This window comes from Carassius gibelio, chromosome B17, assembly GCF_023724105.1.
Source record: "Carassius gibelio isolate Cgi1373 ecotype wild population from Czech Republic chromosome B17, carGib1.2-hapl.c, whole genome shotgun sequence".
Classification (NCBI taxonomy): domain Eukaryota; kingdom Metazoa; phylum Chordata; class Actinopteri; order Cypriniformes; family Cyprinidae; genus Carassius; species Carassius gibelio.
In genome coordinates, this window is record NC_068412.1 from 16,290,276 (window position 1) to 16,307,769 (window position 17,494).

The following is a 17,494-nucleotide window of genomic DNA, read 5'->3' on the forward strand; positions in this document are numbered from 1 at the left end:
TGAACTTAAATATAAGTAATTGCACTTTATATTTCTGATTTCAATCGGAGTTTGTATGCAACCTATTAAGTTGTGGGCCATACAGTTTAAGAGCTGTAAATGATTTCAGCAAGGGAATATCTTCAAACAATAACAAAACACTTGAAAATGTAATGGATTTAGGATTTTATTTTCCATATAAAAGCAGAGGCAGTAAAAAAAGGAAAACACAGCAAGACAAAGCAATACAAAGAATTTGAAATGTACAAGTTTTGTGAGGCAAAATCCACAAAATGAAAAGTCACCGTTATTTAATCTGATATCTGGGCAAGTTCGACATTGCAGTGGTTCGTCCAAACTTTCTTGACTAAATGTCAGAGGACAAAAAGGGCCGGCTGTCCTGACAACCGTTACAGCCACACAGATTCGAAATGTGTGGAGCCAGTTTTCAAAATGTGATCGAAACACTGGCAGTTTAAGGGGGGAAATGTGCGACTAAAATGTCTAAAACACTTGTGTCTGTTTGTGGAGTGTTCCAGATGTGAAACTAAAAGGCTGATAGTTACAGCACCCTGACTGGAAGTATGCTGAAGTAACACGCGGCAAGATTAATAAACATGCGAACCACCATCAGAGCATAAAGCAATACAAACGCATCACATCCTGTCCTAGAAATGATGGGCCTACTATAAGCAGCAAAGAGGCAGCGTCCAAAAAGGCAAGTTTATCATTGAAATAACAACATATAACTCTTTTAAAATCACATCAACACACAACATTATGATAATTATGTCTATTCACAATAAATATTTACAGTACATGTACCTTGTTGATCATAATTGCTCGTATTATAAAATTATAGTTGATAAAATAATTAAAAAAAAAGGTACAAAAGTGGAAAATGGTATTTACACTGTCCAGTACTGATATGTCTTGTTAAAACAAAAAATGTTGGAACTGGCAGGTGAGCTGTTTCCAAAGCGACTGCAGAATCTGGCTCCTAGTCATGCTTTTGGATTAAAAGATCAGAAAGAAGCTGCCAGCAACAGCACCAGGTGTGCTGTCACTAGCTGATAATGTTTATAACTCCATAAGTGTGATCTGGAAGTGGTTGATCATGACTTCAGTGATCTCGATGAGGAAGGCAGAGTGGTTGCTGTAATGCTCGATGATGTTGTCATCCATGTTCACAAAGATCCTGTTCATAAGAAAGAAAGAAAGAATAAGTTATAGAAATTCTAAATATTAATATTCTGGCTCATACATTGCTCTGCTAACCAACAGATTGGACATATTAAAATACTAAACTATTTTAATAAATTAAAAATAATAAAACTCAAAACATTTAAAGCATTTTAAATTCTATAAGTAAATTTAGGCATCACAACCTGGACAGTATGAAAAATGTATATTCATGTTGCTAAAATATTGCTAAAGAAACATTTGAAAATTATTATTCAAGAATAACTTTAATTTAGCATAAGATTACAGCAAAGGTAATCTAAATGTAAAAGTAAAACTATGGCAAAATTAAGTATATTCATATTTTAACACCAAAACACTATAAAAACTCCAAAATTGGACAATATCTGTTATAGTAGCATTAAATCATGTATCTGTAGACCCAAACACACACAACTCCAAAAGTTGCTTCTCATCTGCACAAAAAACATACTGCTTTAATTCCAACACCTGCTCATTGACATTTGGCATTAATGCACGAATATTTGTTTTAGTCTTTATGACTATGTTGAGCTGTTGAGTGACACTGACTGACGTACAGATGATCTGTGCCCTAGCAACTATTGAAAGAAACCTTAAGTATTCCTGTACAATCTTCTAAAGCATTCATCATTCCTTCCCCAAGGGCAGACCCTGATTTAGATCCTTAAAAACACAAATCCTTATCTCATGACTTACACAAACAATTATTTGGCACAACAGTCGTCTCTACCGGCCAACATGTATGCGTTGTGCGGGTGTATGACAGACTAACTGTGAGGTCATGCCAGCTCTCCCAGCCCTGAGGGTGGAGGGAGTCTGATTAAAGATTGGGGCGAGAGAATGAGCGAGAATGTGGCCCGACCTGTCCCTATCCCTCAGCCATATCATCAGCTAACGGCCTGAGGAAAGTTGAGCTCCAAGTTACACACCTCTAGGCTAGGATGATTCAGATAAAATAGAGCCCTGGACATGTTTCTTTGACCTATGTAGGTCAAACGCTCCAGTAGGATGTGAAATATGGTCATACAATTGTATGCTTTATGTTAAAGCCTTATACTTTATGATGCACTGAGTTGAGTTATGGATGAGTGAACAGGTATGCACAAATGTCTACATGGTGTCACGGCTGATCACCAACCAAAGAGATAAATGGTGTTTTTCTAGAGCCCAAGCTCATTATGTTGCATGTAGACGCCAGTGCCGCCTTCCTGCACAGCCCTCATCTATACTGTTTCTATCTGAGCTTCATAAACCAAAAATAAATAAATAAAAAAATACAGCACAGTCAGAGGAGTCTACCTATGTTGAAATCATCTTGTCTTCCTTCTTTTGTTTTGCTTTTATTCAGCTTTTTTTTTTTTGAAGGGGAGCAGCAATCATCACATTCCAAACACTATAGATCTCCTGTCAACCCGGTCTGTCGACTTTGCTTCCTGGCAGCTTGTTGAGATAGAGCTCAGATTATAAGAAAAGGGTTTAACAGTCGTTCGTCTTCGTGAAAGAGCATTTCGACATCCCTCTATCTGTATTCGTGACATCGTCATAGCTCCCCAAACGTTTCCGCTCAATGGTGTTTAGCTTAAAAATATCTCACTCACCCTCTTTTGCACTTCTTGAAGATTTTCCCAATGGTGTCTTCTTGCATACCGTACTTTTCTGAAATCTGAGAAGGCAGAAAGGGGACATGAGTCACATTTTAGGCACAGTTCCTCTTCGAGGTGAGATCTTCGGCAAATATGTGTAACGGAAAGAGAGGTGGAAAACTCACCGCTTCTCTCAGGCCCTTAAGCGTCGGCGTGTTCAACATGAGGGCATCGAATACTTCCTCAGTCTCTCGTCTGACATACAGGAGAACTGAGAATAAAGAATTTAGCATTAAAACACTGTGGGACTGTGATTTGTTTCGCAAACTGATATGTTCCCAGGCTTCTGCATTTCTAAATTAATCTCGATTCTTCCATACCTCTCTGTTGCTCATCTCGGCGGGCTTGTTTGCTCGGCGGGGAGGCGCTCTGGTCGCCACCGTCTGCGTAGCAGTTGATACGTTTCAGTGATGTCCTGTCACTTTCCTCTTGGCTAACAGGGGGCACCTGGACAATAACAAACAGATAAAATCAAGGATGTTAAAATGGCGCTTAGTTTTCTGTCACTTGCGTGTTTGCACGCTGATGATTACGATGATAACAACTTTATCACAGTGACATCTCGAACACTAAGAGGTGCGACAGTGCAGAAAAAACGTAGGATGATTGCATGACTTCTTAATCCTTCACTAATATGCTAAAGTCACTAATATGGGCTGTGACTACATGTAAAAAGGCCTGATGTTATGAAACGATGTCGAAATATAACAAGTGAGAATTTCGGTAGTCTGGACTGTGGGAAAAAGGCCTGTCGGGACAGCCTCCATCTCTCCTCTCTTAGGCTGTGTAAACACAGCTGAAAAGCATCTCTTCAACACCCTCAGAAGTGTGTGTGCATGTGTTTGAGCTCCCACGGGTTAAACCCTGTGTCAGTCCCCTCCTCAGGTGAGTTTCGCTTGCTGTCATGTCAACTCAGGAGCGCACCAGTTAGCATGTCTGATCTCGAGATCACTTTCTCTTATTCTTTTCCAAGCCCACTTCTTTCCCACTGCATTTTTTCCCACACTTTTCCTCCCTCGCTCCCATACACTCAGCCCTCAGGGTGTTGGTGAACATGACTCAACAATGCTGCGGTAAGCCGCATATCCTAGGATATAGGGAAGAGCGTGTGTGTGTGTGTATGTGTGTGTGTGTGTAAGACAGACGTACCAGGCCACATCGCTGCATGGTGCTGAAGTGCATCTCTGGGATGAATAAAACAGGTTGTGTGACGTGATCGTCTAGAGTTTTAAAGTAGGTAGAGTCCTTTCCAACAGAGCTGGAAACTAGTCCCTGTTTACAACCTGAAGAGAAGACAAACAGCTTTAATCTAACACTCAAAGCAATTAATGATTGAAAACCATGGTGGAAAGCACAGTTTGACTAGTGGCCCGCAGATCAATTGAGTTTGAAAGCCCTTTTTTACACTTGGTTAAAAATATGTGCTTGAAAGCTAGTTTTGGTTTTGACTTGTGCCAAATTTGGAGGAAATCCTAAGTAGCCATAAAGCATTTCAGTGGTTTGTTGGGTCAGAACATGGACAACAAACATGGAAGATATGAACTGGGTTTTCTTTATGCTTTTTTTTTGGGTGGTAAGGGGTGTTCTCTGAAAGTCTCAGGCTGTAATTATATGACTGAAAGCACTCACTATTGTTGCTGGAGTCATTCTTGGTCCTTCTCTTGCTTCTCTTCCTCTCCTCGTCTCTCATCTTCCTCTCTGCTCCCTGCAAGAATTCAAGGACAATAAAACATTTAAAATCTGAGCAATTACAAATTGCTCTGGCATATTAGAACGGCTTATAAAACACTTAATTAACCAATAATTAACCATGCAAAAGAGTTTTTAAAACTTTTAAAACTATGCTTTAGAACTTATGTCTATTGAAAACCATTCTTGTAAACAACAAGAGTTCATGTCTAGTTTAGATGCCAGCTGTGTAGTAAATATGCATTTGATCCAGCTAGAGAAACCACAGCAATGCAGTAATGCATTTAGTTCATCTACTGCTGCTAAACCAGTCAGACGTGTGTTAAATCTAACCTTCCCATCATGCATTTCCCCCACACGCTATCAAACAGCTAATAACTATGGCCAATGTGGAACACAAAAACAGCCTTAAAGGAGATGAGGAGATAAGGCGGTCTGGTGACATTTATCTGATCAGCTAAACAAAAGGGATCAATAAGAATCAGAAGATAGAGGTGCCAGAAAGTGTAAGGGTGAGAGACACCGAAAGAGAGGCAGACAGACTGAAAGAAAAAAAATGCACAAATACTTCAGTGTCTATTTTCTTTTCTGCATCAGTGAAAACAGTTATCACGTAATTGAGAATGTGCCAGTAAAAGATCAGAGGTCAGACACTTTTCAGATAAATAACTAAAGTATGTCATGGTAACAGTGAGTCAGGGCTGTGTTTTGTTTTAACAGTTTATGACGCAGTCAAAGATGGGCCAAATTAGCGACAAAGATCCACTGCACACCCTGATAATGAAACTTAATGATCCATGTTTCAGGTTTAATTAAGCCTTGAAATGCATATGTGACTCTTTCATGCTGTTATAAAATTCTCTTTTGGGGTTTGATTCTTAAAAACGAAATTAATTAATTTATATATATATACTTTATAATTTATATTTATTTTATGTTTATATATATATATATATATATATATATATATATATATATATATATACTTTTTTAATTTGTGGGGCACTGGCTCACCTTATCGCAGAAGATTTTAATCTGACAAACAGCTCTGTGAATGAGGCTGTTGTTCCCTGAGCTGAAATCATAGGTGTCGATCTGAAGATTCAGAGGAAGACCTTTGACCCCCTTCTGCGACGAGAAGTCAGTGCTCAGAGAGTTGATGCCAATATGCACCTGTAAAACACATGAAAACATACATGAAATCTCAAGAAAGCATTTTGAAAATCAGGAAAGCTGGATTTGTTATTAAACTAGATGACACAGTAATACATTTCATTCAGAAAAAAAAAAAACAGTTACAATCAAAAGGAAGGGTTAGGGATTGGAAATATGGTACAAATGATTGTTCAATAATTCCAATCATTTCAAAAGAAAAGGAGTGTCCATATGAAGAACAACATGGCGCGATCTAACATGTTGGAACTGGAGGTAAAACAACAATAAAAAAACAATCACCAGAATAATATGATGATTAATGAAAAAATGAGTGAACCGGTGCTGATTTCAAAACATTTCTTCCTTGTTCCTCATACAGTAGCTGCTAATTCATTTAGCACAACAAGGTCGAATAACAGTTAACAGTTGGAATATTTTAATTAGAATTCTGATTTATAAAATGCATTGTTCCTACATTGCTTGGCAACTGGATATTGCTAGACTAATTAATTATTTAACCCCTTAACTGTCACCCCGTCCCGAATAAGGGACACCTACGGTTACTTCACTATATTACAATCAAATCTAATCTAATCTTGACAAACTATATATCGTTGGAAAGGTCTAAGACCCCCAAAATATATATTTTACCAATGTTTTTTGTTAAAAAATGATGTTGGAAAAGTTATAGATCAATTTATGACAAGAGTGCACCCTCGAAAATCTACATTATAACAGGAGTTTTGACCTTTGTTTAAAAAAAAAAGACTTCCTCGTTGCCCTTTTCTCTATCACATTTTAGAAATCATCATAAGTTATATGTCGACTGAAAACTTACAATTTCAAAATTCATCCTTTAAAACCCATTTTAAAATCAAACATTGCATTACCATATAAATGGTACATTAGTATCATGTTACAAAATGTTTTCAGTTATGATTATAAATATTTAGGTTTTATCATGCACATTCAAGTCTATCTTCAAAAAAGTGAGTGACAGTTAAGGTTTAACTTGGTGGAAGAATTGTTTATTCCGATTATTAGCAAAAAAATATGCAACTCTTAAATGTGTCTTGTAACATTGCTGTTGTTGATATTTCATTGCGTTACAGTGATTGTATCCTTTCTTTAGGTCTCTGCTCCACCTGCAGTGAGTTTCGTTGTCCCACCCTTCACTACCCTGGGGGCATGCTGAAATGTGCCCTGTTTCTCTTTCTCTCCTTCCCTGCTTCCTTCCCTCCCTCTTTCATTCTTTTTTATTCCCTATGATGACAGGTGCCTGAGGAGGCTGCATACCGTAGATACCACTGCTTTCTGACACTCCTCTAAATGATCCTCCTTTCAACCCATCACTTCAACCCCACAAAAACAAGTGACAGGTGGATCTGTGTGTTTGTGCTTGTACCTTTGCTTCTTCATTGGTGTTCCAGATAAAGGAGAGTGCGTTGAAAGCCACCTCTTCCACGTTACTCACTCCACTGAAAACTTCCTTGTAGTCAGCTGAGTGTCAATAAAAAAGAATGTATTAATATGAATTTTATGATATAAAAACATACATAGATCAAAAACAAATGACATCTGACTTTCAATCTAATGATGGGTGTGGCCATAGTTACCGGTATATAATAAAAACATTCGTTATTTTCATAATCAGTAATATCTTGTTTTCTAGAATTAATTAATTATCATTATTATGATTAAATGCCTGATGTTTATGTTTAGATAGAATGATAGTGAGGAACGCACCGATATCAATGACTCTCTGTTTAACGGTAGGCTGTCGAGCGTGCCAGTGGTTCCAGTACTTCAGCTGCATCTCAGGACTCTTGTCATTCTCAAATACAGCCATGATCACCGTCTGTGAGAGATAAAGGAAGAAAAAAGGAGCATAATCAGAACCGGTTAATTTGAGGTTTTCAGAGAGTAGTGATCGCCTGTAGGTCTTTTTTGTCATTTACAAAGCGATGTTGTATGTCACCACACAAATGCTCTTTCTCTTTGCTCTGTCACTGACCATAGCAGTGTATGTGCTTACAAAAAAACCAATCTGTCACACTTCGAATATACAAGGGCATATGAGTTTGGAAGTTTTAGGAAACTTCCCCCAAAGCTTCTTTGCTTTTGCACGTCATGGCTACTAAATGACAAAATGGTGGATGTCTAAACAACTAGCAACTCTTTCTCTTTGGAACAAATATATGGCAAGAATGAATTTTGTCCTTTATTGCCATTATTTGGGTTTATGAAAGTATAACTTACTTTTACTTTGCTGCATGGCACCCCAGCAGTGCCATCCACTCCTTGCAGTGTGATGGGGTAAAACTGCCCCTTGTTGAGGTACACCATTGGTATTGCTGTTGTCTTGTGCTGAGAAGCTTGTGGTGCACCAAGAACAAACTGGAAGTCATTCCTGTGAAAAACAGTCAAATACATTTTTATGCTATGGCATTACTCTATAGTAGTATCTATTGCTTTTAATAGCTCGCAAACTGTCACCAAATTACATGAGTTATATTTTATTGAGGAAAACAAATGCAAAAAGAGAAAAAAAAGATCTGATTTGTAAAGGCTCAGACTGTTAAGAAGCCAGTCTCACCTGTATCTGTCTGGAGGAGAGTTGGTGTAGGACTCTGAGTATACTGGGCTTGTTTGTCCCACAAATGTGCTGTAGGGTAGAGGCTGTTTTTTGAAGAAAACGAATAGAAGTGTCATAAATTGATGGTAATTATAGAGGACAAAGCACCTGTTTCAGGCATTCATGACATATTTTTTAAGGATCTGTTGGTATGGTTCAGAAACTACAACAAAAAAAAATGACATTAATATATTTTATATTTTAAATATGTTTTAAAATGCTCTGCAAACCTCAGGGGTCGTCTCCAGAAAGGGTTGGTCAGATGGCCATGATTTCTGTGTTGGTTGGAGGAGGGAGTACAAGTTATCCCCGGTGTAGCTGTCAGTGCCCAGTAATGCTTGCTTTGAGTGACCGGAGGACATGCTTTCAGAAAGCAGCTTCATGATGTGAGCGTTCTCCAGCGTGGCCAGCTCAGGGGAGGCGCTATTCACTGTCCTGAGAGATAAATGACAGCACAAAGTGTGACCAATTTTTTATTGTACTCCATCATTAATGTTATTCACGCAGGGTTAACTGTTAGCTAAAGTCAATAGAAGCTTTGTTCAATCTCTACATTGTTTATGGAGCTTTCTTTGCACGAAAACCAAAGCCAAACACAGGGCGGGAGCTGTTTGCCACCTAACGCAGACTTTTTTTTTTCTTTTTACTGTTTGAGTTTCACAGAAGGCTTTGACATCGGGGAGACCAACAAGCTCTATAAGCAGCTATTTTTCACTTGCACAAAAGGGTGCTGTGTAGTGACTCAGCTTTTTTGGGATGGGTTGAAGCAGAGGATTAACAGCTGAACCAGCTCTGACCTCAGATAATCTTTAGCTAAATTACTCAACCTACCAATTTACTGGATAGAGAAAATGTGCCATTTTACATCTGGATAACTTACTGTCATGACATATTTTCATCATACCTTCTCTTTTGTACCATTAACTTACAATATATGCTCCCATATTATATGCTTATTATGAAAGCATTTTAATTCATAAATCATAAAAAAAAAGTGTATGGTCAAACTTACCTGTCCATGTACATGCTGCTTTCACGTGCACATGATGTCATCTTCTGCTCTTTAGGGTTCTTAAAAATAAAATACATTTATAATATTATTTCTGTATGTAATACAATTTAAATATGGATAGGAAATTATTATGTTTATATTTTAAATATATATCTTTGTGTTACCTTGCAGGCTTCATAAAGAAGGCTTAAAGTTGCAAGTTCTTCATCTGAAGACATTCGGGGTTTAGTCTTGCTGAGGTCACCGCTGTCCATGCTAGGCCAAGAGTCCATAATGTAGTTGTCTGGATAGCGTAAGTAGTTGAAACTCTCGTTCTGTTGTACCATGAGAGCCCTAGGTGAAAGGAGGAGATATTAGCACGGAGATATTTCCCTGAAACGTGCAACATGTGATTTTGCATGTATATGGCGAAATGATTAACAGAAATGTGCCTCTGGTGCCACACATGTGTGCCACACATAAAATATTCTGTGACAAAATAATAAATCCAGGGTGCGAGAGCTGATGCTCTTCATCCAGACTTCAAACAATATAATACTCAAGAAAATCCAATCCCACAAAACATAAAAGAAAAGGACTAAATGTCAAGAAAAATCTGAGAAATCTGAGTTTCTCTTCTCATCTTTGCTCCTAAGGCCAGATACTCTTTTGTAACGGATCAACGGTCACAAACAAAAACTAAGTGTCGGAACTTAATTTATCTTAACACAAGCACCGCAAACAAAAGACATGGATTTGAAGAGGATCACTAACTCCTCAAATAGTTGGATTTGTTTTGGGACTTCTCTTAACTACAAGGATTAGCAATGAGGTGGTCTGCTATGGTAAGCTAAAATACAAACAGAGCAGTTTAGGCACCTGTGCGCACAGTAAATGAATGAGCATTCACTGTTTATTTATTCATTTATTTATTTTAACTGTGCAGACTTTTCCAGATATACCCATATTTTCTAATTCTAGGCACCTATATAATGACATAGACCCCAAACTCTGACACATTAGCATAAGACTACGTGTTTCAGTGTTTGTGCACTCAAGCCCCTAGGATAGTTACACCATGCTGTCTGTAAAGAGTAAGAGACAGAGTGTGCGTGTTTTGGTCCTGGTATCAATTTTCAACAGAAATGATCTTCATGTACTCATTCATGTGGGGACCCGTTTACACATGAGCAGAGGGAGAGTGGGAGAAGAGGAGAAAGACATTACTCAAGAGGAACGGACAGCTCACAGCTGTGAAACTGCAAACTATAGCACACCCCACAACAAAATCAGATGAACCATATGTAACAAAATTGATTTTTTAGTCCTACATTAACAGCTTATTTGAAAATATCTGGACAGTGGCTAATACCAAAATATGTATATTTTATCATAATAAAGTTAAAACCTTAATCTAAAATTATATATATTCAATATATATATATATGAATATATATATTCAAGATATCTGGAAAGTGATTATAGCAATTCAATTTTAGTAACGAATTGTATTTGTGTTCAACACAGCCAAGCAAAGAAAGTCCTAACTAGAGCATTATAAATGAATGCAAAATTAATGACACTTACTCAATCTCCTTGGTCATGACTCCTCTGACAGACAGTGATGATAAATCCTTAGTTTGTAATCTTGTCGCTTCTCTCAAATGTGTGGTTCTGTGTTGGTATCCTGATAAATGAAGCGGTTTGATTTGTGTCCACATCGTCTCTCTCTATTTATCCACCTAGCAGGGCTTCTTTGCTCTGATTGGATGGCAGCCTGAGACAGGTGTGTAATAGTACAGGTGTATCCTCACTTAACTCTGTCAGTGCTGGAGAGAAACTCCAGCATGTGTGTGAATGTGTTTTGGGGAGGGGGGTGGTGGGGGGTTAACTCATTAACACCTCATATAAAAGACTGAAAGTCTCCAGCCACAGGTGTGAAATGCATCCTATTTGGGATCAGAAACCAAAGACAATGGTGAAGGAACAAGGTTTTAACATGCCAATGAAAGGTTGTGTCATTCTCTCTAACAGAATAAAAAAACAAGGTTTTGGCTACATGTTTTTTGTTTTTTTTGGTGTCCCCCCACCACAACTTTTATATTATTTTGAAAAACGACAAAACAAGAAGTCATATTTACCTGCATTTAATAACTTTCCTACTGCATATCATACCATGCTTTTCCAACTCATGTTTAAAGGTGTATAATGCATAATTCTTTATCATTTATTAATAACTAATGGAAGTTGCAAATTAAATTAATATTGGTTTCCTCAAAACACTTATTACAAAGTCTAAATAGCTGAAACATATATGTTATCAGAACATTTTACTATAATGTTCCCATTAAGTTATTTAAAAAAAAAAAAAAATTATCTGAACATTGAAAACATTTTAATATGTTTTAAAATAATTCCTGGTTATGCAAATGATAAGGAAACCATTTTTAACCATTACGTGACCTCTACTTTTGTTGCAACACTTAAAAATGTTTGATGAACATTTAACACACAAAAAAAACAATGCATAAATAATATTTTTGTGCTAATGTTTTGAGAACACAATTAAAGACTATTAATAATGGAAGAATGTTTGTTCATAACTTGTCAATAACCAAAACATTCTGAGGATGTTCTCTGCTGGATACATGCATGATTTGCAGATAAAAATTCTGCATATCAAATATGCATCTCTATCAGTAACTGATGCAAACAGATACAGGCTTGCCTTTGCTCCTATAAAATCTCTAAAATATTTATTTTCTATTCTTTTTTTTTTTACTATGTAAATAAAAAAGTTTGAGTATATTATTCTATACTTTTTAAGTTTAATTATCTGTGTAAGATATGCACAGTCCTTGCATATCATGTTTATGCATTAATACACAGCAGACATGCTTGTGTTTATGTGTGTCTATTAATCTTAAAAATAAAAAATTAAAGTTTTAAGACCTCAGGGTATCTGGCATTGTGTCACAAAGGGTGCGTGTTCTGCAGCCTGCCTTCACACACACCCACACAGTTTCACACACGCACACACATCAGACCCCGGAGGCATTTTGGACTTGAACCAAAAAAATGTGCAGAAGAAACAGATTAGAAGAAGTAAGGAAGGAAGTCAGGAATACTGATAACGTTTTAGTGGTTTACAGTAAATGAGTTCCCGGACACAAATTCAATTTTCATATACTTTAATGATATGTGGTTCTAGGGTGTAGTTACATTGCATTTGCAGTTTAAAGTCAACTGCGCAGTGCATATCACACACACCACATTTGTATTAAAATATAGCACATTTTATCTGTCAAAATTGTCTCACTAAAAATGCATACAATCTCATATATATTATCCTTTCTTGAGTGAGTTTTTAAATACTCAAATAAATACTTTGCCATCCTGGTTCCTGCATGCAAAAAAACAAAACAAACAAGTCTCCACGCATCTTATCTTTGTCATTATCATATGACTAAACAGAATTACACTGATCTTATGAGCTGATTTAATATCAGACTTAAGAAAGCAAGTGTGAACAGTCTTGTGCTCTGCTGGAAGTGAGAACGCAGAGAAGGAGCTTTTCTAAAGGGATCATTTCACACCTAGAAACCATGCTTAACACTCAGAAACCAGAGTAAATGCACCATCGCTTTGGTACATGCAGGAGAAAGCAAACATAAAGAAAGAAAAAGATGGGATATGAATATAAGAAAGTTTATATCACACGCTCTTGTCCTTTCATGGTTTCTGTTGTGCTTCTTCCATCCCTGAATCCCTAAGGGTGTGACAAAAATAGCAACCACTCAGGTCTTCTAAATCTTAGAAGTTTTAAATCTATTTTAAAAGGAATTCATTTCTGAACGCACATGAACCATTCCTATTCACTATTTAAAATACTTAATCCGAGTAATCTGATATGCATTTCTCCGGATATTGTGAAAACACAAATTGTCACAAGGCTTATAATTACTACTTATATTACAGATAAAATAAAATATAAAATGAGGCTCATTTTACATGGCAAATTATTTAATAATCATGACTGTCTGTACAAAGAGCTACAGGAACAATGTCACAAATTTACTTAATTAATTTTACTAGAAATATTGCATTGTGAAATATGTCTTATTCATGTAAGTGTTTATTTGTTTTAAATGTTATAGAATTCTATCTTAAATCAGAATTTGAGTTTTTGAGTAAGGATTTTGTATTCTACTGCATGACTGTGTGACTTTTAAGCATCACATCATCAGAGATTAATTTTCCATATGAACTGTTCATCATCAGAGCTGAATATAATAACCAAAATCAGTTTCAAACAGTATGTTTCAGTGTATTTATAGAGTGTGCAGAGCTGATGAGATTTAAAGCTGTGGGAACAAGACACTTTGTGCACCTGTTAATGCAGTGTGTCTGTCATATATTCATCTGCACTAGCACTCTCATCTATTAAATGAGAAGAATGATAAAACAATCTACATAACCACATCTTCTAAACTTGGTACAGTAGCACTACTTTTATTCTTTTACTCCTCAGATGAATCACCTCTGCTTGTACTATTAAAGTAAATGCATGTAATGCAAATGTGAAATCTCACTTAGCTTTGATTTGATTACGCTGAAAATTGGTCTTAAGTTGCTCTTTTGGTGAAAATGTGTTCTATTTAGTCTAAAATGTAAAAAAAGATAGCATTTGAGGTATTTTTGAGAAGAGAAATGATTCAATGATCTGAAAAATTTCGCTCAGTTGTGATTGCACATTCAAACTTGGTATGATCCAATGAAACTGCCAGATGTTACTCAAGATGTGCTTAAAATGTATGACTTAGGGTCAGACCCCCAGATCACTCTAAATCATTCATGAAGCACCAGGACACACATGTACATTGTAATGGTAAATTTACAGGTGGTAGAGGCGGGACCTGTAATATCTATTGGTCAGATCTAATCCCAGTTTCATTCACACACACAAATCTCCAAATCTAAGGTTTCTTAACTGTCACACTAAAATCGTCTTCACATTTCTCCTCAGGCTGCACTGTGACTGTCGTAACTGAAGGACATTGAGTATGAAAACACTCACTCACACTGACATTCCTGCAAGATACAATTGTCTCATATTTCCTTCCAGGAAAAAAAAATTTGCTTCCATTGTCATCATTTGTAAGTCAATTTGGATAAAATAGTCGGCAAAATGACTAAATGTGTGTGAGTTTATATATATATATATATATATATATATATGGTGCAAATTTGAATGCCGCAGGGAAAAAAAAATATTTCAGTAATTCAACTCAAATTGTGAACCTCCTGTATTAAATAAATTATGTGCATGCAGACTGAAGTATATAGTTTAAGTCTTTGGTTCTTTTAATGGTAATGATTAGAGTGAATTGGTGTTTCTTTTGTTAAATGTGAGGCAAAATCTTCACAATTAAAAGAACCAAAGACTTAAACTACTTCAGTATATACTACTATATATATACATATGTAGTGAAACTAGTGTCAATAGTATGAATCTGTTATTACTTTAAGGATGATTTTTATATAAAGAAAGAAACTGGGATTTTTTGCTTTTTCTAAGTAGTTGAGTGAATACATCATTATAACCTAATACATTTTATTGTGTGCTTTTTCTAGTTTTTATAAGTGTTGACATTCCACATTTGTCATAATTTCTCTATGTTGGTCTACTTTGCAGTTAATTTGTACATTTTAAGTTTACAATTAGGGACTTTTCACTTTTTATCTATACACACACATTTTTTTTTCAGCGTTTATCAACTGATAACTTAACTTGAAAAGATGAAAATGCCATCATACATTTCAACAAAAATCACTTTTAAGCCGTGAATAAATCTTTACATTGGGAAATGTAATTGTTTTAACGGAAGAAGCTTCATTTTCTGAAACAATCCAAGTGTCATTTCTTGACATCATCTTTTGAAAAAAAGAAATGATATAAATTAAGAAAGAGTAAATTAGTGAAAGATTAGTGAAAGTGGGTTTAAAGCAGCACACACGCTGTTCTCTTTTCAGATTAGTGTCTATGTAAAGTTTGTGCTAGTGTGGTGTTCGATTTCTATCAGCAGAGCCGCTGAGGAATAATATTTGCTAAGCTCTAGTGATGGTCTTTGGGATTCTCACTGGGAACTGGTAGCAAAATTGACAAATAAGAAGCAATCCCTCATTAGACCGAATGAAAGAGGGAAGCAGAGAGTGTGTGTGATAGGCATCAGCCTCTCTCTCCCTTTCATTCTTTCCCTGGATGGGTTAAGATGTTCCCGTGGGATTGTGAGGTTTCTGTGCTTTCCAGGATTTGTTACCACATTGGGAAAAGCATTAGAAACAAAACATGTCAAGACCCCGCATACAAACGCAAGCGTACATGCTTATTGTAAATAACCTTGGAAACAAGTCCAAACCATCACCCTGCTTACCTTCAACACTCCTATAACACGCACATGTGCCCCCTACAAACACACACACATACTGCATCCTTAAAATTTACCCACACAGAAAAAAAATTATACCCCTCACCACCTCCTACCGCTCACATAAAATGTGCAAGTACTTTTGTTCCAACTTTAGAGAGCACACACACCTCTCACGTGTGCGACACAAAATCTCTCACCCAGTTTCACTCTACAAGTCCTGTCTTGTTAGAGAGAATGCAAGACATACAGGAGAGAGATAGAGAGTGAGAGGAGAGACAAGATTTTGGGATTTCATCACAAGCATTTGAAACTTTATAAATTGCATTTTTACAGCTCAGATAACTATTAAAATCCTTAATGTTGTTAGATGTCCTTGTAAAGAGGAAAATAATGATTAAAAATAATAATGACATAAAATTAAAGTTTCATTTAATAATATATTTAGTTTTTGCTTTAACATCTGATTTTCTTTTTTGGCACTATTATCTACTAAAAATGAAAGATGCCAATCAAAATCAACAACTTATCTCTAAGCCATGTAAATAAATGTCAAATAAGCCCCTTTCACACTGCACGTCGGACCCGGCATATTGCCGAAACATTTCCGGGTCGCCTTCAGTGTGAAAGCAACCACGTCCCGGGATTGATTCCCGCATTGAACCCGGGTTGGGGGTCTAGTAACATTGCGGGGTTCAACCCGGGACGAGCGCTGTGTGAACAAAAGCCAGATCTAATGCCGTGTCGAAGTGATGACTCTTTTACCGGCTGTTTTGAAGGAAGATCAACGTTCTCGCCAAAAAAATGAAGCAGAGATCAGTTAGTTCCACACTTTCCGCGCTGACGCAGAAATCGTCTGCTTGCTTCAGTGAAAGTATAACGTGCCTAATGTTTTGTGTGTGAAAGCACGCACATATCCCGGGTCATCACTGGCAGTGTGAAAGTGCAAAATCTAGCGACCCGGGAACAATTGCCGGAACACTTTACCCGTGTATCTGCCGGAATGGCAGTGCGAAAGGGGCTAAACAAAGCTGGGTCGTAATACAAAACAAAAACTAAAATCATAAAAACTTTTTGTTGTTGTTATAAAAGTAATAGTATAAGAGTAATATGATTTAATATAATAAAAGTAATATGATTTTTTATATTTATAAATAATAAAATAATCATTCATTAATAAAAGAAAAAAAATATTGAGAGAAAATTAGTATAATTGAATATTATAAAATTATTATTTTTTAACATTATATTTATTATATTTTATTTTGCACTTTCGTTTAATTTAACTTGAACTAAAACATCTAAAACAGAAATAAAAATGATTAAAAACTCTATAGTAATATTTAAAACAAACTAAATAAAAACTTAATTAACTAAGTAAGGATAAAAACACACAAAATTACTAGAAGTTTAACTAAAGTTAAAATCCAAACATAATAATGATCTGAATAATCATAAAAAAAAAATTAAAAAAAAACTACAATAGTATTGTAATGATACTAACACTGGTTAAAAAAAAAAAGTTAGCTAACAAATATGCCATCGCTATCAACCCATTTAATTTGAAACATTCCACACTGAATTTTTTTTAATTCTAAAATGGCAAGAAAAACACTGAACAAATACATACAAAGGCTGATATATTTTAGAAACATAGTTTTTGCTTTTAGTTATTTTTACAGTTTCCTGTTAATATATTTTTATACACAGAGGAGTCTAAATATCTGAATGTCTGTATTTCACATTTTAT

The 17,494-nt window shown here is 36.0% G+C and overlaps 1 protein-coding gene across 1 annotated transcript; it reads right to left on the reverse strand.

The window, feature by feature from the left end:
- Window positions 1–153: 153 nt before the first annotated feature.
- On the reverse strand, window positions 154–11,011 carry grhl3 (grainyhead-like transcription factor 3). The gene is made up of 15 exons (XM_052580050.1): window positions 10,904–11,011; window positions 9,502–9,670; window positions 9,338–9,396; window positions 8,556–8,760; window positions 8,287–8,369; window positions 7,950–8,100; window positions 7,437–7,548; window positions 7,096–7,190; window positions 5,550–5,708; window positions 4,476–4,551; window positions 3,996–4,129; window positions 3,167–3,293; window positions 2,972–3,057; window positions 2,802–2,866; window positions 154–1,177 (listed from the first exon to the last, which is right to left on the reverse strand). Exons 1-15 carry the CDS (start codon window positions 10,918–10,920, stop codon window positions 1,060–1,062), a joined length of 1,656 nt encoding a protein of 551 aa, XP_052436010.1. The 5' UTR covers window positions 10,921–11,011; the 3' UTR covers window positions 154–1,059.
- Window positions 11,012–17,494: the final 6,483 nt, after the last annotated feature.

Coding starts and splice junctions, on each gene's coding strand:
- grhl3 (XM_052580050.1), bottom strand. Junction 8,101..8,286: donor TCTCCTCCAGACAGATACAG/GTGAGACTGGCT, acceptor TGTTTTTCACAG/GAATGACTTCCAGTTTGTTC. Junction 4,552..5,549: donor TTAAAATCTTCTGCGATAAG/GTGAGCCAGTGC, acceptor GAATTCTTGCAG/GGAGCAGAGAGGAAGATGAG.